At 47.8% G+C, this 27,783-nt stretch overlaps 1 protein-coding gene across 2 annotated transcripts in view; it reads right to left on the bottom strand.

The window, feature by feature from the left end:
• Positions 1-27,783, bottom strand: part of GALNT14 (polypeptide N-acetylgalactosaminyltransferase 14) — a 97,810-nt gene that overhangs the window by 7,663 nt on the left and 62,364 nt on the right. For both annotated transcript variants that reach the window (XM_034060670.1, XM_034060669.1), the window contains exons 4-13: positions 21,688-21,755; positions 19,114-19,179; positions 17,029-17,150; positions 12,533-12,620; positions 11,772-11,856; positions 10,575-10,678; positions 6,083-6,209; positions 3,629-3,721; positions 2,326-2,409; positions 874-1,018 (exon numbers count right to left, since the gene is read on the bottom strand). In XM_034060670.1, the coding sequence (XP_033916561.1) occupies positions 874-1,018; positions 2,326-2,409; positions 3,629-3,721; positions 6,083-6,209; positions 10,575-10,678; positions 11,772-11,856; positions 12,533-12,620; positions 17,029-17,150; positions 19,114-19,179; positions 21,688-21,755 (982 nt within the window). The remainder of the gene's footprint in view (positions 1-873; positions 1,019-2,325; positions 2,410-3,628; positions 3,722-6,082; positions 6,210-10,574; positions 10,679-11,771; positions 11,857-12,532; positions 12,621-17,028; positions 17,151-19,113; positions 19,180-21,687; positions 21,756-27,783) is intronic.

The following is a 27,783-nucleotide window of genomic DNA, read 5'->3' as shown; positions in this document are numbered from 1 at the left end:
ATTTGCACATACAAATGAGGGGCATTTTCAGCAGCATCTCCAGGCTGGGCCTTTTATATGCGTAGCTACCTGATTTGAATGTGTAACCATGAGGGTTAGGGATGTACAGTCAAATGGAAGCAAGCACACCGTTGCCTATTAAATTATTTCACAACACCCCTGAAGAAGTGGAAGAAGTGAAGAAGTGATTGTTATCCTCCCTGTTTTATAGATGGAAATGTGAGAGAACTGACTGACATACCCAAAATCACAAAGGCAATCTGAAGCAAAAGTAGGTTTTGAGGCTCTGTCTTCAGGGTCTTGCTTCAGCAACTCCACTGCAAGGCACATGTGCTTGCTCCTGGCTCTAGCATTTCCAAGAATATGCTTTTGAGAACACCGATTCATGTGGCTTTTCCTCATGTCAGTGAGACTGGAAAAAGCAACATCCTCCTCATTATTCCTACTAGCTTAATGGGCAATCTAATACTGAGAGAATGCAAACTATGAAGTTCTAAATACCATTGCAATTCAGAGCACTTTGAAAGAAATAAGCCTGACAGATGAGAGGAAATTACAGTTCTCTTTGTCTTTCTCTGATCAATGCAGATGAGAAGCGCGTGGCATTCCTGAGCAGCAGTAAGCCCTCAGCACAGGAAGACACACACATAAGTGGTCCATCCTGTACAGTGTGGCTCCTGCACCAGTCCCTGCCCAGGGCCTCCATTGAGGTAAGGAGGACTTACCAAGGTTTAACTACATGGTATCTTAGGAAAGGGGCTGGCAGAAGAGTTAATCCTTCAACAGAGCTTTAGCAAACTTGGGAAATCATCTTGAAGCTGCCCCAGAGCCTTCTCTCCAGCCAGCAGCACAAGGATACACAGCATGTCTTACCTGTGCCGTTGCTGCTGTGCCTTTGCTGCTGATACAAGGATTTAGGGTCAGGATGGGGAACTCTTGGGCTTCAGACTTGTGCGATTCCAGGCAGCTCTGCCTTTGCCTGATCATCCCAGTCTGATAGAGTGATTCCTCAGGAATCCTGTGGGAACAGCATGAACACAACATCCCTACTGCCCCAGCACACTGGTACTCAAAGGGAGGCTCAGGGGGGTAAGAAGGGTGCAGTGGCACCATTTCACCTTCAGAAAATGAGAGTGGCAAGTTCTATTACAATGCTGAACCACTGAGAGCAGTACGTGGACTGGGACACTGCAGAAGCAGTGCTCAGAGATGGATGGCTGGCCTTTATAAGAGGCAGAAATAAATAACACTGCACAAGGCAAACAGAGGAGCAAGGAATAGATTGTGAGCAGGCTGAAGGTCAGCCTTCAGCTCACAGCAGCGGGGAACTTTATATCAAACTGTCACAGAACCCTGGCATTCCCAGTGAATGCTGCTGTGCAGTGCCATGCATGGCAAAAAAGCAGGTAAACACTGTGATCCTGCACTCAGCCATTGCACCAGCAGGTCCTGGAGGTATCTCCAGAACTACTGCACCCCTCCTGATGGAGGCTGGGGGAATGGATGCAATGGTTTCTGGAGTATTTTTGGTGACTAAAACAGACCTGTGTAAAAGCAGCTGTGGAAGTGCATATGAAGGTCAGCATTAGGCTAGATGTAAGGCAAAGCCACCTGAATACAGGTCACAAAAAATCTTTTCATAACAGAATAGTCTTAAATATCATGGAACAGTTTGAAAGGACTGCAAATCAGGTGGTTTTTTTGTAAGCAAGAATCTTTACTATGAGGATGCTGAGGCGCTGGCACAGGGTGCCCAGAGAAACTGTGGCTGCCCCATCCCTGGCAGTGTTCAAGGCCAGGTTGGACACAGGGGCTTGGAGCAACCTGGTCTAGTGGAAGGTGTCCCTGCCCATGGCAGGGGGTTGGAACTGGATGAGCTTTAAGGTCTCTTCCAACCCAAACCATTCTATGATTATATATGGAAACAGCCCAACAGCTCTATGATGGATTTTCTACCTCGGGATAATTTTGTAAGGGAAACTGTCTACTTCCCTGCACCACCTGTCCTGCAGCATGGACAGGAGGATACCTGAGGAAGCTCCAAGAACTAAGAGAAATAACTAGTGTTTTGCCTCTCACCAGCCTTACAGCAAAGAGACAAGGAGTCTGTAACACTGCTCAGAGAAAGCAGGCTCATAAATGAACCATGTCACACTGTGAACAAGCTGCATTTAAAGACAGCACAAAATTCACTGTGAAGTCCAAAGGAGGATGAGACTGTGTCTGGGGCAGGGGACTGGAGGTGCAGAGGAAAGCTCTGTGGGGCAGGAAGGCTGGGGCATCCCATCGGCCTGCTAGAGACTGGTGGAGATCACACATCCATACCGGAGCTCAGGGTAAACATTTTCCAGGTACCACTTGAAGCTGTGGCATTTCAGCCTCTTCCGTAGCTCCACTCTGCTCTGGATGCTGTGGGAAGAAAATATCATAGAGGTACAATGGAAATCATGAAGCTGAGACCCAATGCACCAAAAAGAAAGGCTGAGAGAAACCCAACAGATATTGCAGTGGCAGCAAACACAAGAACATCAGCAGCTGTTTTCTTCTCTCTCCTGCTTGAGCTTGGGTGGTTATTTTGATCTCAGACTCTTTGGAGGTCTCATTTAGTAAAGCGGCATGATGACACTGCCATTTTAACAAGGAGTCTAGTGTTTGGTGGATGAAAATGTTCATGGAAAAGTACAGCTGTTTAAAAATGGTTAGTAAAAAAATATGCTATTTACTATATGCAAATAGCATTAATTTATTAATGCACTAGGAGACTAATATATTCTGCTGTAAGTTTATAGGACTACAGGAAGCCTTGATTTCCCAGAGTGCCTAAACACACCTTTAAGTCAGCAGAAGCTAATCTCACAGTGAAATACTCCTTTCTTTCATTAACCAAAGCAAAACTTTTGCTGAGGGATCCTGCTGTATAGTGACATTTTCCAACCTCCAGCTCCTCCCTGGGCCAGCCTCTACCTATGGAGCTGTTCTGAGCTGGCATTTACAGAGCAGTGGGAAGCCTCCAGTACCTTCCCTTTGCATAAGCTATCTTCTCTACACCCTCATATATGTAGTAGAACAAAGCTGTTACTTCATTCAGTGCTGACAGATGGGGAGAGGATATGGATTCAGTGGGAATAGGTTAGTCACCAGGACTTTGATTTATTTATCCTGGAGATTGAAGAGTAGCCACAAGGAATTTGGGATTGAATTTGGAACCCCCTGTGGTCTAAAGGAAACTTTCTAAGGAAAAGAAGAGCATATAAAAATGTGAAATAACCACAAATCCTTTCAGTCCTCCTGACAGGGTGATGTTTCTGACTGTCCACAGGACGAATGGCAAACTCCCTCCTTCTCTGAGACCAGAGCTACTTGTTCCCAATACCAAGGGCAGGACACAGGCAGAGGGGGATTTCCCCCACCTTGATTTGATTCACTCACCGGGATAAACTAGCACAGCATACAAACTAGCTCTTTATATGTTTCGTTGCTGCGCTCATAGCAGCTGCCTACCATTAGCATTTAATTGAGCGTTACTACAGAAACAACACAGGAGGGTTTCCACATCAGGGCAACATCACCAGGAACACACGCTGCAGAAGGCAGGACACAGGCAGGGACAGGCACTAAACACACTTACTTTCCATAAGGTCTCCCCTGGGCTGCAGGACGAGCAGCATAGTAGTACCGCTTGAAATCATCCATCCACACCTCTGCGGTGCGCTTGGTGTTCCTGAAGGAGGCAACAAAGGACAGTGAAAACAAGGAAGCCCCCAGGGTGATGGATTGACTGATCCATCCTGCTCTCCTCCCATCCTCAACTTGGTCACTGCCTCCACCCAAGCCACCTCTGGGCCACCCCACCCCTCAGTAGTAGAGAAGGTATTCCTCCTCCCCATTATTCCAGGGACCAAACACAACAGGCCAAAACTTGCATGAAGAATTCACTATTTCAAGCTGGATGCTTTGTTGCTACCACACTCAGAACTGAAGCTTCTCATAAGCATCATCTCCCAGGCAGGTGTGCCTTGGGTTATATCCAGTGGTTGGGATGGAGCTCTGAAAAGTGGTGCAAAACTTGCCAAAGATTGAAGGCAAGTATTTCCTTTGCATCAATCCTGAGTGGACTCTCCTGCTTTGCATTCCTGGATTTCACAGAGGCAAATCTCAGCATTCAAAACTTAAACCATCCTGGCCATAGTGCTGTAGCATAAATGTCAGTCTTCCACATCAGACAGGTTTCTGCAGAGGAATCTTCTGTTGGCTTCAGATGGCTCTAACTCTCCTTGCAAATAGCTTTGTCACTCCATGCCTGTCTGCCTACCCCTGCCTGGGTCAGAGGAGTCCTCCAAGCCCCTGCTCCAAGGCAGGCCAGGCTCCAAACTATGGTTACCACACTACTAAGCTGCAGTTGCCATGGGGCAGGCTCTGGATCTAACCAAGTCCCATGTGGCCAGAAAAGGGGATAGTCTGGATGTTAAGCCAGTACATCACTGGAACCTGAGCCATCTCTCACACAGAGGCTGTGTGGAAAAACATCAGGATCTGGCAGAAAGATACTTTTTGCTCACATCTCTGTTTAAACAGAGCTACCACATAGTATCAGGTTGCCAGAAGCTGCTTCTCTCAGTCTATATACTGTAAGATTAAGTTTTAAGTTGACAGATACCATAAGGTTAATGAAATCCCAGCTCCTAATGCTAACAGATATGTATCTCCAGACTGCTTCTCAATCCCTTGCTGATTCATGGTGCTTTTTCCTCTCTCTATAAGGCCACTGCAGTAGTCCTAAGCGTTTTTGCTCAACAGATGCCTAAATCCCAGCTTCTATGTCTGTACCTAACCTTTCCCAAACTGCACGGTGTTTTTGTCCGGCTTCCTGATCTCATTGGGGTTTATAAGAAACATGGAGACAAATGCTGAGGCTGACACCCAGTTGTTGATTCAGACATCCTCAAAGTCCCAGACAGTGGTGCCTGAGGCGCAGCCAGAAGGACCGTACCCATTCAAGCTCCCCTTGCTCCTCCTGCAGGTGATGCAACGCAGATGCTACTTTTTCACTCAGGTTTGCAGCAATTCCATCGCTGGAGGTTTTGCCACATCCCAGCCTCTTCTGCAGGAGTCTTATTTCACTACTAAAAGCAAGAGCCTTCCTCTTGACTCTCAAATTTGTGCCCACCTCCTTGATAACAGCTACGTCTTGTGCCCCTCATTGCCATCCTTTTGAAGCAAGACAATAAGGTCCCCTTCCTGCCCCACACACTACTGGCTGGAAATCACATACAAGTGTAGCTGAGAGGTGTCATTTGCACCGGTTAATTGCCTCATGCAAAGCTGCAGAGAGCCCAGGTCAGCGTTAACCCTGATGCAGGTGGCTGGGTCTTCACAAACACAGTTGGAACCCCACACTAAAAGGAATTCCTGGTGTGTAAACATACACATATGCAGTTTAGCTGGAAACCAACTCTGCATTAAATGCCCTGGTGCTTTCCTCTGTCATTTGCTTAATGAACAATGTTCAGCCTCATGCTCTAAAAGAGGAGGAAATCCATCCCGACTTCACTAGCTGCTCCCATCACCTTTCCCATGCCTATTCTCACTTCTGGACTGCCTCTTTTCTTGCCCCCTGTTTCCAGGAGCCTAGCTCAGCTCATTTCAGCTGGCTGTTTCAGTACCAACTCACTTCATGTTCCTGTGTTTGTGCATGGGTCCCCTTCAGCTGGGATGCCCTGGCAGTTCCTTTGGTGTCCCTGCCAGCAAGGTGCAGCCCAATGTGTTCTGCTGGCCTAAGGGTCTAATCCATTTGCTGTTATGGCAGTTAGTGCTCAGAGATATGCTGTGGCCATCTCTCCATCTCTGTGCTGATGAAATGTACCACGTCAATGTCCTATTTCTGTCATGTTATCAACACTGTAGAAACCCCAAGGGTAAGTCATACTGATTTGCATTTCCTTTGGCTCACGGGATTCCTGCCCAGGGATACTGTGAAGTTTCCCAAGCAAATTTTCCTCAGTGTCTCGTCTGCTCCCTGCTCCCCACAAGGCAGCACCTTATTCTGTTTCCCTACAAGACAAAGCAAGCACAAATCACTTACTTAATGTATGTATTGGCATTTCCCTCTGGAAAGACGTATGGATGTTTCTTCCGGAAGACATGTCCGACGCGGCTGCAGGGGATGATTTCGAGGCTCCCTCCACACATCCACACACGGAAAGAGATTTCTACAAAAGAAGCAGCTTCAGAATCTGGTCTTACTGTCCTAGAGCAGGCTGGATCCTGGCCTTACCTCTCACTTCATCCTCTGCCACATTAAACTGGGGTAAATCAATTACCAGAGGGGCTTTCTCAGGCACAACTGCCTTAAAAGTGTGTTTCAAAGCTTCTTGTGAGCTGTTTGAAGTCAGTGCACTTGAAACTTGCCTGTAGCACACAGGTGCCATCAAAATAGCAAAAGGGAGATAGTAAATAGGTCCCTTTTCATGAGGCCCATTTACATCACAGCATCATCTTGCCAGTTTTGTGCTCCCCTCATTACTTCTGCAATGCCTTTTTTAGTCATTCCCCTCCATAGAGCTGTCAAGTTCACCAGGAAAGGCCATGAATTCTGTTTATTAAAGACTACAATAGTCATTATCTCTATGAATCTACCATTGATTGTGTAAAATGAACAGAGAGCTATGCATCCATCACCTGTCCTATAATGAGCAGGAGCTTACCCTGCCCAGCACGTACTCTGGACCACGAGTGATGATGTTGTGCCAACAAGGCAGACACCTTAACAAAGGTTGATGGTGGGAGGGATTACCCCAAAAGTCTGGATAAGATGTCAGTATAGGAAATGCCTCCTAGTTCCCGCAAGCCACTCTCTGGCTATTCCATGGGAACTTCTCATGGCAAATAAGCCTGTGGCACAATTGACACCAGAAGTTATCGGCTCTTGGCAGGGATCTGGATGAAATCCTAGCTGGTGAGGTAGGACAGGTGAGCAGAATGGCTGATCTAATGGGTCCATCTGGTCCTAACACCTGTGAAGCTATGAATCCACAGCTATATTGTCAGACAGCCATGCTTAGACAGGACCAGCATGGAAAAGAAATGAAGTTAAGAAAAAAAGGCTTCTGCAGTTCTTTGCATCCTACTTTATCATCCGTTGACAGTATAAAGCTGCATGTAGTGTGTACCTACTCTAAAGCTACAAATACTTTTCACTTCCCACACAGACAGAGTCAGACAGGAGGACACCCCTTGTCTTCATCAGCTTGTGCTCTCAGCTGTCCCCTCACATATGCCAGCACAAGGATGGCTTGTCCCCAGGTCGGATGCTGGCAAGACAAATGCTTGTGACAGGAATGCCATTTGTGCAGCACACAGCTTCTGCTCCTCCAATACAGCCACTGCCAGCCCACAAAGCTGCCACCCCTCCAGAAACAACTCAAAGCTTCGGGGAGCAAAGGAGAGTTGTAGCCTGCACCTCCAGAGCCTCCTCAGCACACATGGCTCAGCCACAAGGTGCACAGTGCTGCAGAGCAGGAGACAGATTCATGTCATTCACATCCCTTCTCCCAGCGCACCCACCTTCTCCTTAGCTGATGGGAACAGGAGGATGGCATGGCCTTTATGCACAGGTCCCAGATTCAAGGCTTGAGCCCATCGCCAACAGCTGGCTCTGGCAGAAGGGTCCAACAAAGGCTGTGGTGGGAAAACACAGCAGGGAGAACTATTTCTTCCCCTTCACTGCTGTGTTTACAGGCAAGAGTCGCAACAGCAGCTGGAGCCTCACCACTTTCCCCAGTGCTGGCTATTAACAGGCCAATAAAACGTGCCCTTGTGCCACGTCCTGGTGCTATATTGGGAGCAACCTTAATCACAGCTGCAGGGAAATGAGATTACAGCAGGAGGCAGCTGCTCTAAGCTGCTGTGCTCGGATCCTCTCGCACGTGGCTGCTGCTGTCATTTGCCTGTGTGTCACAGTGCTGTCCACACCACCAGCGCTGCTCTGTAAAGCAGAAGGGTGCCCGATAAAAGGGGACAATGAGCAGAGCAGCTGTGAAGCACAAAGTGGTTGCTGTGGTGTGCCTTCACCTCCTCTGGTCCTCCTGCTCAGCCTGAAGCACTACAAGGGAAAGACTTGTTCCATTCAGTCCCTGCCTGCTTTGAATTTAAAGACTAATGAAGAGGTGAGCTGAGGTGATCTCTGTGCACTGTGAACTGGAATGAGAGCACAGTGCTGGGGAAGCAGGAGATGGTGAGGAGTTTGAGCTCTCTGCTTCTGACATGTTGCACCCTGCAGACCCTGTTCCAGCTCCAGAAGAGGCAATTAAAGTGCAGGTTTTGGCAGGTAGGGATGACCCATGGAGCCATCTGTGGCAGCTAAGAAGCAAGGTCTCCACACAAGCAGCCAGGAGCTAAATGCCTTGAGAAGAGGTAAACTGAGGCAGCATTGAAGGCAGGGCATGGGTTCAGCTGAGAGAAGCCAGGGGAGCAGGAACCAAGTGTGATTCACCTGACCCTCAAGAGATATCCCCAATGAGGGTGGCAGCTCCGAGGAACGCTGAGGAGAGATGTGAGCAGTATGCACCAGGCTTGGTCTTAGCTTGGCAAAATACCTTTAGCACTTCTTTCTGCTCTGCAAGTCCTTCTACCATTACTCATCAACTTGTCTACTTGGAACTAAGTAAATCTAAGAAGTAAAACACCTACAGTGTCCTCCTCCTAACCCAAACACACTTACTTTTGTTTTGCCTGAAAACTCCAGTCCCCTCTGTCTGCCTGGTCAATAACACCAGAGGCAGCAGCAATGCTCCCCTAACCAGTCCTGCATCCCCTCATGTCTACGCTACCAGAAAAAGCAGGGCTCGCTATAAGTGCCCTCAAAATGAGCTGCTGCTGGGTCAGCTCCTGCTCTCTGTCACCCACCCAGGACTGAACAGGGCCAGCAGGATCCCAGGTGCCCTTGCTTGTGTTCTAAGGAGAGGTGAGACACGCTTCCCTCGATGGGCATCAGCTTTGAGCAGGGTACACTCCTGCTCTCAGGACGATGGGCAGGATGGAATCTGCCCTGCTGCTGTGCAGTCCTGCACTTCTTTGTTGCAGTGTTAACCTGCTTAGCTTCTCTTTGTCACACCATCCTGGGGCAGCATCATGCCCTGTGGCACAGCCAGAACACATTCGGTCAGGACCAGCCTCACTGGGCATAGCACGAGTAAGGCAAACATCACACTACATAGGATGGGCTATAACCACAAGCAAGAGGCACAATGCCTGCTGATATAGGGCACCAGACAAGCTGCCTGGATGGAGCTTCCCTGGAGGGAAGCCCTGTCACTGTTCATCTCCCAGGAGCAGCTTGGGCTGGCTGCTGTCAGAGATGAATGATGAGCAGACACGGACAGCGGGTCAGGCACTGTGCAGCAGTCCCTCTCCTCCTATCTAGTTCCCTTCTTGAATGCTTTTTTTGGGCCACTGATCCAGTGCTCCACTCCTAGTTTTGCTCTGAGCTACCCCACTCAGAGGAGCAGATGCTTTGAGTCAGTGCGGTGGCAAGACACCCACCCACAGAGAGAAAGCATGAAGGAACGAGATCCTACTGCATAACGAGATATGAATAAATAAAATATGCTAGAGGGAAAAGGCATGTGAAGGAAACAACAGTGCCAGGCAGCGGATGGGTTACTGCAAGGCGGCAGCATCTGTTCCCTTGGATGACTGACAGCATCACTGTGTGTGTTAAGACACAAGATCCTTCCTTCCTTGCTAGCCATACTCCCCAGAGGTGTGAGCTATTAAAACCAGGTTCTAATCTGTTTCCCTGACATAAAGTGCCTCCCCCTTCTTTCATGGATACAGGCCATTGATCTGACCTGCAGCATCTCTAGGACTTCAAAGAGAGAACAGCCCTGCCTGATCCAGCTCTGCTTGACATGGGGGACAAGGGACAGGCTTGTTACCTCTTTCATGTGCCCTTTCAAGTTTGCATGCAGATTTCTTAACACCCATCTTGGCCTGTGACAATGGGCAGAGGAGACTGAATTTAGCCTAGCTCTTAATCTTTTTGTTTTCATGCAGGAAAGTGATAGCGTGAAGGAGAGCCTGGCAGTGCTCAGCCATCTAGTGATACAGGAATGGAAAAATAGCCATGTTACTTTGCTTGCAGCATGCCAATGGAGTTCCTGTTGTAGGCACTCTGCAAATTCAGGGAGGCACTGGTGTCTCAGCTCATACTTTCCAAATGCTTTTGTCAGACAATGGAATAAGACACGTCTTTGCTTTATTAATGAGAAAGATAAGATAAGGAAGGAATAGGAGGGTGCATTTGATGTTCTCATCTGTTGGTAATACTAAAGCTGAAAACTGTGATTTACACATAGAAAAATCAAAGGAGCATGGAAGGCAGGGAGTATAAACAATTGCTCACTTCCCATCACTCCTGGGTCCCTTACTCACCTGATACCATAACTTATGAATATAAGTGAGAGAAACTATGCAGGGCATTCAAGGCAAAGTCCAAAATGACCTTGTATCCAGCTGGCATGACTCAGGAAGAGAAGCCAATGCTGCAAGGCTTACAAGGACGAAAAGTGACTCACCGAAGTTCTCCCCACCCCAGATGTCCATGGCACTGTCGTACTTCCCCAGGTGGTTGAAATAGGCTTTGTCAATCACAAACAGCCCCCCAGCAATGATGGGAGTCCTGCAGAACAGGCAAGGAAGAGGGGACGCACACTCAAACACTGCTGCAGCACCTGGATGCACAGAAGCAGCCTTTCCCTTTACCTCCTCTTCCATCATTGGGACATTACCTAGGCACCTCCTTCTCACCAAACAAGGACAACACCCCTTGACTGACATATCTGAGCCTTTCTTTCAGCTGCCTTGGTATTTCGTTGTCAATCATAAATTGCCTGGCACTTAATGACCGCTAATGCACCCGTCAGCACAACTCCTACAAGCCCCAAGTTCGGAGCCCTGATTGTAGGCTTCAGCATCACAAATGCACTTAGCGCTCGGGGGGGTTACTCACTCAAACAGGCTTTTTTGCCTGCAGCCAGCCTATTAAGAGCACCATTCCACTGGGGAGGGGAAGGCAGAGCCAATTCAGAAGGGCTTTTTAAAAGCCATCACTGGCTGTGTGATCTTTATTTCAAACAGGGTTATTTTTCACTCTTTGGGTTAGCCAAGAAAACCGCACAGACAAGGTGCATGGAGGAGGGAAGGCAGGCCCAGAAGATGTCTTGAGACTTGCCACCCAGCACAAGTCCCTCCACGTGGGACATTTCCATGTTTCCTAAGCTTTAGCATAGGCTTGGGAGGAGCTGCTGCATCCAGGCTAGTCTCCACAGTGCCCTACATGGCAGGGCAAACAGGACCGCAGGAAGAGCCTTTGGGAAGCTAGCGACAGCTCCTGTTAACAGCAACATCCTAAGGAGAAGCAGTGCTGGACTAGGCATTTCCATTTGTACCAAGTGGGGTGAGGACACTGCCTTATTTTTAAGTGATTGCTGAGCTGAGAGAAGTGGGAGTGTAGAGCACTGGGCTGTTCCCTAATCATATTCAGCAAACCATAAACAGACTCCTTCTACCTTTGTGGCACCCTCAGGCCCTAGTTTTGGGAGGTGAAGCTGTACTGCAAAACCCAAGCTAGCCAGAGGCTCGCTATAGGTATTAGGAGTCCAGAGCTGCCCTGGAAGCACTATCACACTGCTATGGTGCATGGTGACACACATAAGGTGTCAGATGAGATGCCTGTCCATGTCCCAGGTGCCTCCTTCCCCCTCTTGACTTACTTAATGGGTTCAGTGGGATCAAGTCGTTTGGCTTTCTGCTCTGGGGAAAGCTGCTCCCATTTGAAATGCAGACTCCAGTCAAAACCTAAAACCACAGTAAAGAAGTACCATGGGGAAATTAGAAATGAGTATGAATTAGGAAGCAATGCAGGCTGCAGAAGACATGTTTGATGGAGTATTTTCCCCACTTTCAAATTACTTAAGCCATGGAGATGCAGCTCTTGGGAGAAGAGTCCAATGACTAATATATTTTACTACTGCATATGAACCAGAAACAACATATTGCATTACAATTGCAAAGTCAGGCACTCCAAAGGCAGGAAAAGTCAGAATTAAAGCTGCTTCTGAAACCTCACTTTGTTCCCTTGTGCACACAGATATATGCTCTGATGGATATTGCGTGCTACAAATAGCACAGGCATACTAATAAGCACTGAAGTTGCATCCTCCATTTGTTGCCTAGACATCACCCATCTCCTCCTGTCAGCAGCCTGCCTTTCAGTGCTGCCAAGGGTGACCCTTGTTTCCTGCTTGACCGCCTTACCCACTGTAGCAAAGACCATTCCTTACCTGTCTCTAAAATAGCCTGAAAACAGCCAGCGGGGAGCACTGAGGAGTGCTAATGTGCTTTTCACTAGATAGCAAGAGGCAGACCTGAGGGGGAGAGCCACCGGCTCCTTGGGCCAGTGCATGTTCACACCATGGCATGGATGCCTACAGGGTATGCCTGCAGGACATCCATTCACATGGCTTGCACTTACCTCCTCTGAGGTCCGAGGAAGCTGCCACATAGGCAAAAGTGTCCAAGTTGATGATGTCAATAACAGGGCTGACCACTCGAGTGGGATCCTGGAAAGCAGAAGACAACCTATCACTTCAGATCAGACCACTCAGATTGGTCCAGGGATTCTCTAAACTCCTGGGACACCAGGTGGCTGGAAATTTTGGTGCTATTCAGGTTTATTAGGGCCATGTGCATGTCACTAACTCCTCTTCCTCAGCCATCATATCCATTCAACCAAGGAATTAACGGCAGCAGCATCAAGAGGTAGAGGTGTTGCTGGGAACCAGGGGTGTGATGGCAAGAGGCGTTGGGAAAGCAGGCACTGTCCCTTCTGGGAAAGAGGACTGTATGATGCTGAGCTAGCATCTCTCACTGGCTTTGGCTTCACCCACAGCCTCTCCCTGTGCATGTACTTGGAGCCCAACTCAGCTGGATGCAAAGCTCCATCTATCTTCCGCAATTTCAGCAATGTATTCCCCTTTTGCCTCCCTTAAATACATTTTATTGGATTCCAGAAATCAGGTGACAAACAAGCAGTGGAACCAACAGAGGAAAGCCATAGGCAGGCAAGCATCTCAAATACATCAATTTTTAAATGTACAAACTGTGGGGATACAGATAAGAGTTTTGCCAATGGTGTGAAAGGGTTAAAAAAGACCTGAATTATTTAAAGGAGTTGGTGGTGATTTAATGAACATCTTGTTATGGGCAGAGAGATTATACAAACAGTTATGAACAAAAAGATCTACAGGAGGAAGAGACTCTGACAGCTTTCACTGGTCTCTTATCTCCCTTTTTCCTTTCAAAAGCCCCGAACTCCAATTAGAGCTCATACTTCAAGCTTTCACCCTTGCCAGATCAAATTGTTTTTCACAGCCATGCAAAGGAAAGCATCTGAGCACCACAGGCTTGCTCTCTCCCTCAGAAAACACTTTGGTTTAGAAATTGTCCTAATAAGGAAGCATTCAGCTGCAACTGTAGGAAGAAGCAGCTGAAGGCCATGAGCTGAGAACTGGATTAGAGCTCAGGTTTTCCAAATAAACATGACAAATAGTTGGTATTTCCAAAACCAACCTTATGATTGTTAACATGAGGGTCTCAACATGACTTTCTGCAAGTCAAATATCTGACTGAAAGGGCAAGGTCTGCTGTACCTACATCCTGCATGGGGAAACTCAAGTCATGTCCAAGTGCAATGAGCCTTTCAAACCCACCATAGCTGCTGCACAGTGCTCTCCCCCCCCAAGAATAGCAAAGCATCCTTTAGTTGCCTGAGGGAGAGGGAAAGGTCTTAAGCAAAGCATCTGCTTTGCACACTGAACACTGCAGGGAAAGGTTCATATCTACTCATTTAAAACTTGTCCATCAAGCATCTTCCATTCTTGTGTATTGTATGGCACAACTTCATGAAGGAAAATCCTCTTTACATCACAGCTGACAGCATTACTACAACAGGCTAGCCTTCAGCAGTGCAACCTTCCCTGCCTCACTTTCCCTGCCACATCCTGAGCACACTTATGCTTACTCAGCTTTCATGAAGGTCTCTGTGACCCTGTAAAGAGAAGCCCAGCATGCTCAAGAGCACAGCACTGTTATGATTTATTTTAGGTTGAGCACCAGATCTCATTATAGGCAGCTTCACCCTTATGGATTTTTTAATACCCTGCCATGCCAGGGCATGTTACTATTAACAACACCAGAATCTTCAATCCTCTTTCACAGGAAACTCTAAAAAAACCTGAGAATTCACTTTTCCAATACACTTCTCAAACAAATCAAATCATGGAACTAAATGAACAGGATAAAACTCTGAAAGTGATCCTGAAGACAACAGATACATTTCAACCTTGGAAAAGAGCCTTGACTCCAGTGTGCCTCCCAGCCTCTATATCACGACCTCGTAATGGTCAACAGCAAGGGCCATGGTTGCTCCTCTGGCCCCACAGAAGCACTAGGTAAAGTGAGAGGGTCAGGCTGCCTCTCACCTGCTGCAGGGGAGTGTTTGGTGTGCTTGAGCCTAAAGTGGGGATTCATCCACTGGTTCATCCTATTGCCATTTGTAAATCCTGCTTTGTGGTGAGCTCATTGAGTCATATTGTAAAAGCACCTTGGGCTGCATAATTACATTTTCTGAAGAGTTATTCAGTGGAAATGCACCACTAATGGCTTTATTTGTTCCGTAAGTAAAAACAGGAGTCTGTGCCCACGCACTCACAAGCATACACTTGCAAACATGCTGGTGCAAAACACCCACTGTCATTGCTGCTCCCTGGAACACACACATTCCAAGACATGGGTCTGAGATGCTGTCTCTTCCCCCACATGCCATCACTTGTCTTACACTTTCTAGCCCTGCTTGTTTCCAAATCCATAAGCTTGGCATGTGCTGCCTAAACCCCAAAAGTGGGCGTCAGACAGGGGGAATGCCATCGGCTGGTGGGAAAGTTCAGTGTGGGGCTTGAGGGGCACCTTCACACGGTTGCATGGTGGCACACACAGGCTCTGGGGCTTTCCCCCATGGAAAGCAGCAGGAATAGCTGCTCTGGCTGTGCAAATGAAAGAGAAGTGATGCTCATGGTGCTGGTGAAAGTGTTGGGTGTGCTTCGAGGCACTCACTGTTCCTTTGCTTCAAACTTAAATCACATTAGCTCAAAGCAGACTGTTCCCAGGAGTAACACAGTCAGAAAATGCTCTTTCTAGGCAGCTGATGCTCACGGCAGCAGTGGGACAGGAAAGCCATCTCTTTAGCACAGCCTGAAGGTGGCAGCAGTAACATTTCATACACTTCATTGATCAATGTTTTAACCCTGATGAAGAGATGGGTATGGTGGGCCTGGGAAGAAGGAAACGGAGGACTCTGCCCTTATCCTGCAGCTTTTGCAAGCAGTTAAAAGGCAAGCAAGCAGGACCCCACTTGCTTTGCAAGTCCGTTGACGCCCTTTATAGTTAGTATCCCTTGCTGCCTGAGGCTGAAAGACACTGGGCAGGGTGAAGGTGGCATGAGCAGCAGTGCAAGCTTACAGGCTGCCTTGCTTCCAGACAGAGATTAATCCCAGGAGATCAAATAACAAGTTCATGGAGGTGACATGTGCCTTGGATGCTGTACAGACCATGATGCAGTGAAATTCCTATGGTGATTCTGCACATGGCATCCACATTCACCTACCCCATGGACATTAAATGCGGGGCACGGTGCTGGAGCTGTGCATGAAAGCAGATCTGCCTGTCCCCTTCCTGCTGACACTGCTGCCCTTCTGCCAAAACACATCAAAAGCTCTGCCTGGGAAAGAGGCAATTGCTCTGGATATTCCTCACTGACATACAGCAGGGCTTCAGCAGAGAATGAGAGAAGCCTGCCTTAGGAAAGCTCAGAGGAACAACTGATGCAGTGAAGTTTACTGGTGCATCCCATCTTGGGACAGGCTAGCTACAAGGCTGGAGTGAGGTATCATAGCAAATGTTCTCCTAATGCCACTGGAGCTGCAATCAATAACATGAAAGGGCCATTTTCACTATATCTTCATCTATCAGCAGCACTGTGGTAAGTACCAGCTGCCCTCAACCGCTGCAGAGGGACCTGAGTCTCAGTGCTGCATCCCACTTCCCCCGTCCCTGCACACAGAGGATGCACAACCCAGCCAGCACAGCTATCACATATGGAGGTGTGAAAAGCAGACACCTTAGATGAGGGGCACCATGAGCATCAGCTGAGCAGGTTTCTCCATGACCCACTGCCTTGGCTTCCCCTTGCTCCTCAGTTGACCTTATATCAACATAATTCAGTAGTGCCAAAATTACTAATAAATACTAGCAATCAGGAGCCAGAGGTGTAGCAAGGGTGGAGGAACAAGGCACAGCAAAGGCAGAGGAGCACGTGTCCATGCTGGAGCTAAAGACTTCATCCCCTGCACTGTGAGAGCAGGTCACCAGCACAGAGCTCCCTCTGACTCAAGTGACAAGGCACCCATGGCCTCCGTGCACAGATCTGGGGAGAGAGTCACCAGCAGTGAAAGGCGAATGTCATTGTCTGCTCTGAAATCATCAGAATTTAAATCCTATTAAATCAATTTATTAGTGCTTAATTTGCATGAAATTAAATTCAGCCCCTATTCAAGGAGCCGTCACTCCCTTAAATCATCAGCACTGAGCATTTTACATGAGTCTAATTAAAAACGCTGCTGGAGCACTGCCCATGTATTCCCCTTTCACCACTCAACATGTGCCTGCCAGTTACAGACCTACTGCACCTTGCCCTGCCAGCTCTCCCTGCTGCGGAGATGGTCCCACCTGGGTGCTGGGTGTAGGAAGACCAGAAAAGGCCACCTTGCACCCTAAAAGCTCATTGTTTCCTTACTCAGATGCCTACATGCAGTTGGTTTATGGTTGGGTGGTCATGACAATTAAGAGGGAAGAGGAGGTGGACATCGATGATGCATCCCCTGAGGGTGGCCGTGGTCTCTCAGAATCACTCACCTCTTTGATCCTCTGCAGCAGAGGGAGCAGCCAGTCCTTATTCACCTCACAGTGACTGTCGAGGAAGGTCAGGACTCCTGCTTGTGCCACATCTGCCCCTCGGATTCGGGATCGGATCAGACCTGTTCAGGAACACACTATGTCAGCTACCACCCAGCTAGCTGGACAGCATCCCTGGGTGCCTCCAGCATGGTCTCCTGCACTCAGGCATCTCCTGGGTTTTGATCCATTTACATCCCATTCAGATAAAATATGGCTTAGGTTCATTGCCTCCTTCCAGGCACTTCCATGCAAGGCATGCCAACCATTTCTCAAGGTCACAGAAGAAAACAAAAGGCTCCACCAAGGGCTCACCATAATGATTTATGGCATTTACACCAATCCTTAATTTGCACAATTATTTCTGCTGTCACTTCTGGGGCAAAACATGACCCAAAATGCTTTCGTAACCCCATGCATATAATAAATCCAGCATAGATGCATGTCTGTGGGGAATGGGTCAGAGGAGCCAAGGCTGGGATCACCTCATGCCAGAGTTAGGCTTTTCCCTACTGCACCCCTCTCAATGTCTCAGTGACCCCCAGATCTCTCTGGGGGCACTGATGATGTACAGCTCAATGGGAACACATATTCCACCAAGGAAGAGGGTTGGCTCTCAAGGTGCTAAGAGTCTGCTTGTCTCATCAGGGCCCTAACGGTGAATTCAGAGTCCTTTAGAGCTGGAGATGGATTGTTGTGTGTTTGTGAGAGAGAGAAATGAACCAAGGGAGGTCATGGAAAACAGCTGCATACAGGGGTTTCACACATGACTCTTTGGCAAGATCATTGCTCTTAGAGATGCTCTGTTCCTATTTATACAGGAATCAACTGGCTTTCCAACACTCCTGCTGCTTGCTGCCAATGCTCAAGTGAACCACAGTGTAAGAAAGGAGATGATCCATTGGGAAACAAAAGGACATAAAGGTTGTTCAAGGGGAGCAGAGCTTCTTGATGAAGGACAACAGTGGTAACACAAGGGGAGATAGGGATAGATACAGAGACAGAAGAGTTTCAGGGAGCAGCCACACATCAGGTCTATGCAGAAAGAGGTTGCTGACTTTCATATTAAAGTTCCCTAGAGGAAAAGGGTCAAGGAACAGCCCCTGAGCAGGAGGAAGAGGGACAGGAGAACAGAGCCTGGATGCCCCATATCTCTCAATGCAACTTCCAAGATGCTGTAGGTAGGCATGGACTGTTGCACCCACCTCAGCCCTCCCCAAATCCTGGCAGGTCCTGAGGGGTACAGCTTCAGTGATGTATTAAGTGAGATAAGCCCTCCAGGGTGGGCTACTCAGAACACAGGAGAGAAAGGTGAGAAGGAAGTGCAGGTCTATGGACACTTCTCTTACCCTCCTGCAAAAGTGAGTGTATCTCTTACATTGAGGGTGAGCTGAAACCTTCTGCAGAGAGAATCCAGAGACAAACCCTTCCTGCTCCTCAGTCTCCCCAGCCCAACACACGCTTGGGCTCCCACCTTTGATTTTCAGCATGGAAAAACTTCTTCGACTTTGGTTTTGGTTTGTTTTCCTAATGCCTCAAAGCAGGACTTGAAAACACCCATTCAGACTATGGGCAGCCGGAAAACGTCTCACAAGGTTGCCAGCAGCAGCCCAGCAGGACACACATTCATCCTCCATGGATCCCTTTTTAGTCTTCCAAATATAATTACTTATTACAAAAAAGAACCCAAAACCCAACAAAAAAAGCCACAGAAGCAGCAGGAGCAGATCTCGTCTCCTTCATCAGAGCAAACATCTTTAAGCATAAGACCCGGGGCTTCGTTTTGCCTGCTCTAATTTTCTGGCTAATAAGCTACAGCTGAGCCCCACTGGATATCTTAATATCCCATCTTTTCCAGTGAAAGAGGGGGGGGATCCATTTCAAATCCCAGCCCTTTATCACATTTCCTTTTATCAGCCCCCTGTGTATCGCGGGAGCCACTAACCACCCTTGTCACCCATTCCATGGAGGTCCCCCATGGCTCCATCCCCTTCCCACCATTGAAAACTGTGTTTCCCAGCTGGGTGGTGGGCAGACAGCTCTTACCTTCTCGCCGTCCATTCCGCAAGCACTTCACCTTGGGGAGCTTGCACAACAAGCGGCAGTCATCAGCTTGGGAAACACAAAGGGAGGACATGTCACCCTCAGCCTCATGGTGTCTGCCCACAGAAATGGTCCTAGGGGAGGTTGGCAGCCTGGAGAGGACCCCATCCCACACTGGCTGATGGTTTATTAGGGTGATGGCACTGCTGGGGCACGAAGCCTTACCCCTCGGCTCATGCTATGTAAATCATCACTGGCACAGCAGCAGTTTTCATTAAACTAGTGAAAACCCAGCAGATTCACTGAATTACGCTGTAAAATCAGTGTAGAAAAGCTTTGGTTGGGGTCAGAATCTGACTACTTGCACATTAATGCAAATCATTGTTTTTAGTAGCTGCAAAGCAATGCAATGCTGTGTGATACATGTCTGCCTGGCGGGATAGGAGCTTCCTGAGATGGCCTGTCAGCACTCAGTGAGGAGAAAGGGATGGTCAAAGAGAGCTCTGTGTGTGGGCTGAGGGCTCCACATGCCCTGGGCAGCAGGTACATGGGGCAGAAAGGCCCAATAACTACTCACACCCTAGCTTGTTTGGTCCTGCAATCCCACACACAGTTGCTGCCATTGATCTTACCCTGGTGCCTCCTGCAGCCCCAGCATCCCTCCTCACTCAGATTTATCCCAACAAGCTGGAGGATGCCAGAACCGGGTCTGCAGGTAGATGCACCCATTAGAGCCACCTCTACCTCCACGCACCCAAGCTGTGACCTCCACATCCCCATCATGCTTCCCACCACCTTTCTTCCTCAGCACCACAAACACACACGCATGTGTCCCTTCCCCTGTGCTCACCCCTTGTGCCCACACACACCTCTGAGCACTTTCATCCCCTCCAACAATCTTTGTGGATAAGAGACACCAGCGCATCCATATCCCTAACAACACAGGTACAGACCTATGTTGCTCTGTGCACACCAAAGGAGCAGAAGTGTCAGGGGCTGGCTACAGGCCTAAAATGGACATTTGCTGGGAATAGTGGGAACCTGCATGTAAAACATCTGCATCCCAGCAAATAAAAGGTCAGCAGGCAGAGAGAAGTGAGAAACAAGACACAACTGGATACGGTATAAAAGCACCGATTGCTTGGGTTGCAGGAAAAGAACTGACCATGTGTGAATAGCATATTATGCAAATACCTGTGTTTTATGTAAATGCATGCAGAATAGATGCCAGCAGACTCTGGCTATCACAGGAAAGAAGATGTAAGACAGCTGAGAAGCACTGATTTCAATAGCCAAGGGGCTGCTCTAAGTTACATGAGACACAGGCTCCCCACTGGTGCTCTGGGATGAGTTTAAACCCAGCCCTGCTCCTTCTCCCCAGCACATGCCACTGAGGAAGAGGGGAGCTGCACTCCCACAAACCTTTTTCCTTTCAGGAAGTCAAATGCTTTGTCTATTTAGCCAAATACCAGGTATTTACTCCCTTCACACTTCAAAAAGCCAGCTCTGCTGTATGTCAGGGCAGCTCGAGCCCTTGCGCCTTCTCCTTTACTGGCCCCCATGCACTGGAGTCACTCCAGAGCTCACCATAATGATTGCAGCCCCTTCCCCTGGCTTCAGCAACTTCCCAGGGAGGTGTTGATGCTGAGAAGTGGGTCTCGTGTGAAATCTGTCCCTAATGGTCTCAAAGGCAGTACCTATTTATAACATCCAAGGGTAAAGTGTAGCTCTTTTTTCCTTTCTTTCCCTTTTACACCTCTCTGGCTTTGTTTTCACATTTCCTAGTAAATGACTGCATTTTGCAGCTTCTTGAAATGGGAGTGCCATGGACCGCTCAGCCTAGGTGTAATTTTATCATCTTTTTTATACCTGAGAGGTTTTTTGAGCACTTACTCTCAAGCATCTGGATCTTCCACTTGCCCACATCACTGGGCAAGGTCTTTAGCTGGGGTGGTTCCCTGGGGCTTCAGATACTGACTTCTGCTGGAGATCAGACCTATTGATTTCAGTTGAGTGATGCTATTAACCAGGAGAGAATGGCAGGAGGACGTGGGCTGTCTGTGGTGTACAGTGCTATTTATGTAACACTATCTCAGAAGTTGGCAACCCACGCAGGAAATCCTCTTTACATGGGTGAAAAGAGGGTGAAGAAGAAATCAAGAGTTGCTGGCCACCTACGTAAACATATGCAGAACATACGCATACATCAAGAGGGACAGACTACCATTATCCTGCGCAATTCCAGTGCGGTCAACCAGGAATTGCTCCTGGCTGCAGCTGAAAACCAGACCAAGGATACTATAGCTGTGGTAGGATACAACACTCAGGACTGGATCATGTCTACTGGGCATAAAAATCTTCTGTTGTGCACTTTTCTTGTGTTACTTTCATGAGAAAAGGTTTGATCATTTGGAATTTGAATTATCTGCATGGCAATGCAAACCTTGCTCTCCACACCTACAGAGTATTCCATTTGCTTCCATTTCAACAAACTCTCCCCCCTCTCTGCATAAATCCCACTCTCACAGGCTCTTTTGGTTTTGCCCCCTCCTTTTTAAGATAGAAAGGGTCACTTACGATCATCACTGAAGTCATCCACTAGTATGATTTCATGGACGAGGTGCACTGGCGTGCGGTTCAGCACACTAAAGAATGAAGAGAGAAAATCCATGATAGCGCTTGACCAACTCAACAACCCAGCCAAATGGGATGGAAAAGCCTAAGAACTGATATCTGCCAAAGCACAGAAGACCAGGCTTGGATTTCCAGAAAGGATATACTAGATAAGACCCAGAAACCAGCCCCCACCACCTCCCAGTAACCTACAATGCCTGACTACCAGTTCCCTAACACTGATCAAAGAGCCAAGTGCCCAGTAATAGAGATTCCCCTTACTACCTTTGTGAGCAAAAGCAGAGCACCACATAAAGCCAGGAGACACTGGCTTTTCAGCAACATGCACATCACTCCAAGTTTCCTAACGGGACTTACAGCAAAGCTGCCGTCACCCGGCCACCTCTCCCGCAGCTAATGATATGGTGTCTGCCAACAGCAGGGCCAACACAGAGAAAATTACCCAGCTCAAACCCATCTTTACAGAGCTCACAGCTGCGATTGGACAACTCCTGTTTTCATGTGTGAGCTGATTGTGTTTCAGACACTGCCAAGAGGATAAGAGCAGGGTTGGAGGCCACCTATTTAATGAAAGAGAGGATGTGGGTCATAGCTCCCTCCAGATGGACAGACGCTGTGAAACGTGGCTGCAAGCTACGATCTTCCTTTAATTATGCCCCCAAGAGTGGGGGTTTTATTATTATCATTATTAAAAAATCCAGAGCTGTTCTCCCCTCTTCTTGCATGGCACAGAGGTCACCAGAATTACATGGGCTTGAAATCCTGCCCCAGCACCCAGCAAAGGGCCGAGGCTGATTTCTTGAAGCAGAAACCTCAGGGCAGCCCTAAATCTCCTAAATGCTTGACCTGGGCTTTGGTAATGCCAGTTGGGATGTACAGGCTTTTCCAGCCTTTGTCATGAAAGTGGTTCTTTTTTCACACAAGATCTAAAATACCCCCGGATTTCACACCTGAATCTGCCTTCTGGTCTGAGTTAGAAAAAAACTTCAAACCTGCTATTGGCATAAGAGGGCATACACCCCGCAGGCTAACCCTGAAGCCCCTAATACCTCCAGCTCCTTATGGAGTTCCCAGGCTCCCAGAGCTCCACCAAAAAGCCTAGAAGTCTGGGAAAACAACATCACTGCCCTAGACCTTGGTCAAGACAGCTCCAAAGGGCAGCATCTCTAGAGGACCTGGATGCTCCGGAGCCACCAGCCCAGCAGGCAGGAAGCAGGAAGGGTCTTGTGGCATCACCCCCAGATATCTCAGGCTATTCAGTCAAAGGGCTGCATAACTCCTATAAAACCTTCTTGATGGAAAGCCACAAGCCCACCCAACCCTTGGAGTATCTGTGCCTGTTGCCAGATACCTGCTGCCTGTGCTGGTGTACCCCCACCACATCAGTGCTGGAATTACAACCCTGCAGTGAAAAAGAGTTGAGCTGGATTTCTTTGGCAGGAGAACAGGACATCCCATGGCAGATGGTGGAAACTGATCCTCTTTCCAAGGTGTTTTTCTCTTTGTTTGCTTGTTTTGAATTCCCAGCAGAGATCTGAATCAAAGAGGATTTTATCTTAGACTGGAGTGGGTAAGGCTGGCAGCTGCCTTGTGGAGCTCCTCAAAAACCACTTCCAAGAATCACTTTGCTTGGAAACACAATCCCTGCCTCCTCCAGCTTCAGGATCTTGGCAAAAGCCATGATTTTCCCCTACTTCGGGTGCCTTGCATGTTAAGGTTGGGGTGGGGAGGAAAAGAAAGCTGCTGTCCCCTAAGCAACAATCATGGTGAGAGCCCCACATCCCGGAGCTCCTGTGGCCACCCCAGCATCACTAAGGCAGAGTTAGACAGTGCTGCCTCACCAACACCCACTGCCTGCTCTAAGTATGAGGAACAACAGCTGCACCCCCTGCTCCCGCTGAGGCACAGAGAACAATTTAGATGTGCTGTTCGTACCTGTCAAGTGGGTTTTAATTATTATTATTAATAGGTTTGTTATTTTTACAGAAAATCCCCGTATGCGAGAGCTGAGTTCAGCAAATTCCTGCAGCTCAGTGTCAGTTCGGAGAGACAGGAGAGCAATATCATGCTCAGCGGAATATTTAACAAGCGCTGATTGCCTGGAAACCCAACTTGGTGAAACCTGCAGGAAAGGAGCAGGCTTGTAAAAAAGCCAGCAAAATAAATAAATAACCCACTGAGAGCAGGAGCAGCGGGCAGCTTGAATATTCAAAGCCTGCCTCCACCCAGTCTCCCCTATAGATTCAGCTGCCAGAAGTGCAATGCAGGGTGTAACTCTACAAAAGGGAGGTGGTTACAAAGGGGCTGTATCTGCTTTAGCTGGTACCAGCAAGAATAACTCAACCAAACCCACTTCACCAGGTTGTAGACCTGGGCTCTAAGCAGTTCTTGGTGCTTTAAAGGGATTCCCCTCAGGGCTCCTCTTATGGAAGAAACTCCAGCAGGGATGGTTTTGAAGGCGCTGGGCTGGGCAGATGTACAGCCCAGCCTCAGCTCAGCTGCAGGCTCCCACTGTTCCTAGGACAAGCAGTTTGCTGCCAGCTCTGTGCCTCTCCTTGCCACTCCATAAACCAGGGGTGATATCCCCTGATGCCAATGATGGTGATCAGTGGGAGGCAGAGGGGTGACCAGAGCAAGGGAGAAAAGGTCAGTATGCTGTCTGATAAACAAAGGATGTCTCCACAGACTGATCTGGCTCCATGAACCCCATTCCTCCATGGGGTTAATGATGGACACTACCACAGGTGATGCAGAATCCCCTGGAACTGTGAGCAGCCTCCCCCTGTACCACTACAGCCCTGGTGAGGATGGTCCAAAAGGTTGGGTCAATCGCAGCTGTAGGGGACCCAATGTCCACTGTTTCCAGCAGGCTTTGAGCTCATTATAACCCTTACAAGTCTGTGCACAGATACCTGAAAGCCCCCAAATTACAGCAAAGCTCTGGGCCACTTGATGCAGGCACAAATTGATCCACAGCAAAGGCTGGAACACCATGACTACAGCCAACTTCCCAATGCAGCCAGAGCAAGTGTGCCAGCTTTTCAGCAAAACCAGACTCACACCTCCAATGTATTTTGTACCTGAGCTGTATTAATCACACTGTAACACACCCATGCCACTGGAAACACAGGAGATTATCAATACCCCTCCTGCAGTGCCCCTCAGAGAGGATGGGAAACAGAGGCACCAAATCCTGCAAGTCCCTGTAATGTCAGAGATTTTTCTCCTTTTCTTTTCCAGATAGACTATAAAAGCACTTTTAACAATTCAAAGACAGCTTTTCTATTACTTGTGCCTTTGCTCAGCTTTGATTTTTTTATTACACTTTCTTTTCTTCCATATGTGTGTACATGGCTTTTTTCCCCCATTATATGTGTAAAATCAGAAGACAATATTCTAGTGCTTTGAAGTCCTTCTGTTATTTATAGACTTTTTTTCCCCTGAAATCAAATATAGGTAGATATACTGCAGTGATGGGCGTATTTTAACGAATCAAACCAGCTTTTAAGTTCTGTTAAGCCAGAGATCACAACGCTTTCTCCTTTAAATTGCCAAAAGACCTGCTACCATTGGAATGAAAACTAATGTCTCTAGTACAGAAAGTGCTTACGCTTACTCAACCCATTAAGACCAGATTCACTGCTGATTTATCTTGAAAAGTTAATGCTGGAATTTTTCTGTGTATCACTGGATTTATCAGACGTTATGAAGATGCAGACATGAAGAATGTCATTGTAGGGTCCTTTTTCTGTCCTCCTCAACAGTTTGTTGGGATCCTTTTCCACCTACCCAAAGGTAAGCATTGGATCCAGCAATATCATCTCTAAATAAATCATAGAATCATAGAATGGTTTGGGCTGAAAGGGACCTTAAAGCTCACCCAGTTCCAACCCCTTCCCATGGGCAGGGACACCTTCCACTAGACCAGGTTGTTCCAAGCCCCATCCAACCATCCCATCAAAAAAAACCAGCATCTGAAGTGTCAGAACCTGTCATTAAAGCCAAGTAGTTAATTCTACTATGATAGATAATCACTGCCACTACCTGTAATACACTGCATTATATAGCACACGTGTACACATAATTTACATACATCCCATAAAGCCCACTTTCTTTATGTACAGGGCAGGTTCCCTTTTCTCCCAAACAAGATAAACAACAGGGAGCATGGATGATGTTTATTAATGGAACATCCAGACCAGTGCAAAAGTCATCTTCTGGCCAAAGGCTGGTATGGTTTTTGGTCATCACCCAGAATACCGGTTGCTTTGTAGAAGTGACTGCGGACGTGGGTCCTCAGGAACTCATGAACCCGTTAATTCTCTCTATGGCAACATGCTGGGACTTGTTAGGGATGAAAAAACATCTTTGGGAGTATAATAAACTATCAGAAGGGACAAAGGTCACAGTTATTGAAATCAGACCGAGCGCGCAGAGAGAAAATGCCCGCCAAAATGAACTGCTTCAACAACCCAAAATGGCTAATTATGTAGGAAGAGAGGCATCACACCAAGAATAACCATAATGAGCTTTGATTACACTGCGGCTTTCGCATTTTATTCTTTCAAATACCCACCAAGCTCTTTGAAATTCAAGAGTTCTCTTATGTTAACATCAAAAGGTAAAAGCGCATGGAGGGCTCTGTACTCAGCCACCACGAGAGATGATTAGCAAATTAAGAAGAAAAAAAAGTCCAGGGTTTAAGCAAAAAGAAAGAAATAACAAAATAGTCAGCACAAAGTGCTAATTATACAGTTTCTGCACAACACCTGGCTTGTTTTTGCTTCTTTAATCAGGCTCGTTTCAGTTATGGCACACACTCTATATGGTACTGCTGCTGCCTAAGGAAGGAGGTGTGTGGCTTTGTCATTCCCCTTTCTCAGATGTGCGTGGATGCAGACATCTGCAAAGGGGAAGGTGTGAGGTGCTGGCTGTCTAGGACGTCACTTCTCTTACTTATAAGCACCAGAAAATGAAAGGCATGATACTCTCTCTGCTAATTAATGTTCTAAATATTTGATGTGGCATTCACAGCACTCGCGTCAGGACTTTTGCCAAGGGATGTGTTTTGGTTTGTCAGCGAGAGGTGGATAATTAAGTTTCCTTATTCCTCTTCTGTGCTTCCCAGCTGCAAGTTTGAAGAATAAATAAAGACCACTGAGCAGAGTGAAAAGGACTGTCTCACTCTCTGCCTCCTACACTCCTCTCCTGCCCAGCCTGTGCCAGTGCTGACAGGCCACCACGCTCCCAACACCACCCAGATGGAGAAAGTCACACCATGGTGGTCACTGGTAGGAGCAGAGCATCACCCCTGCCTGCCTACCTGCAGTTCTGCCTCCCCCAGCCCTGCCTCCAGGGCAGGCAGTGGTTTTCTCCCTGATGCTCCCAGGGATGTGGCAAACACCCAGCCTTGCTCCCTGCAGACCTCAGCAGCAGACAACACACAGCATCCAGCCCTGAAAGCACAACTGATCACCCAGCATTGGCCACATCTTGGCATGTGAGCATGCTGATGACTGCAGAGAAGGAACAGCAAAGGAAAGGAGATGATATTCTCATAGGCAAGCTATGGAGTAGATCTCACTATCAAATGGATAATGAGATGGGGAGGCACTATTACCCATTACTGTCTCAGCACCCAGCCCAGCCAAGGCGATGAGTAGTGCATCTTTCCCAACCATACTGCTCCTCCTCCTCCAGTGACTGCTATAGCTTTGGGGGCACCCTTAAGTTCTCCCTCTGGGGGAGCTGGGCAATGAGCTGGTTTCATTTCCCAAATCCATGCTAACACAAGATGGAAAAAAAAGAAAGAGGAAATTGTATTGCTTATTCTCTCCCTTGTCCTGCCTTCCCTCCTCAGGTTTAGTCATATAGTCCCACCCCTAGACTGTTGAAGACTCTCACTGTCTTTGATTCACCGAGCCTTGGAGCTTGAAATACATAAAACCAAACCGCAGGGGGGGAAAAAACCTGCCCAAGGTAATTTGGAAAGGCTGAAACAACAACCCAATGGTAGTTTCTTCACTGTCTGCATAATAG

Source organism: Melopsittacus undulatus, chromosome 3 (assembly GCF_012275295.1).
Source record: "Melopsittacus undulatus isolate bMelUnd1 chromosome 3, bMelUnd1.mat.Z, whole genome shotgun sequence".
NCBI classification, from domain to species: Eukaryota; Metazoa; Chordata; class Aves; order Psittaciformes; family Psittaculidae; genus Melopsittacus; species Melopsittacus undulatus.
This window is presented reverse-complemented; position numbering and strand designations above follow the sequence as displayed.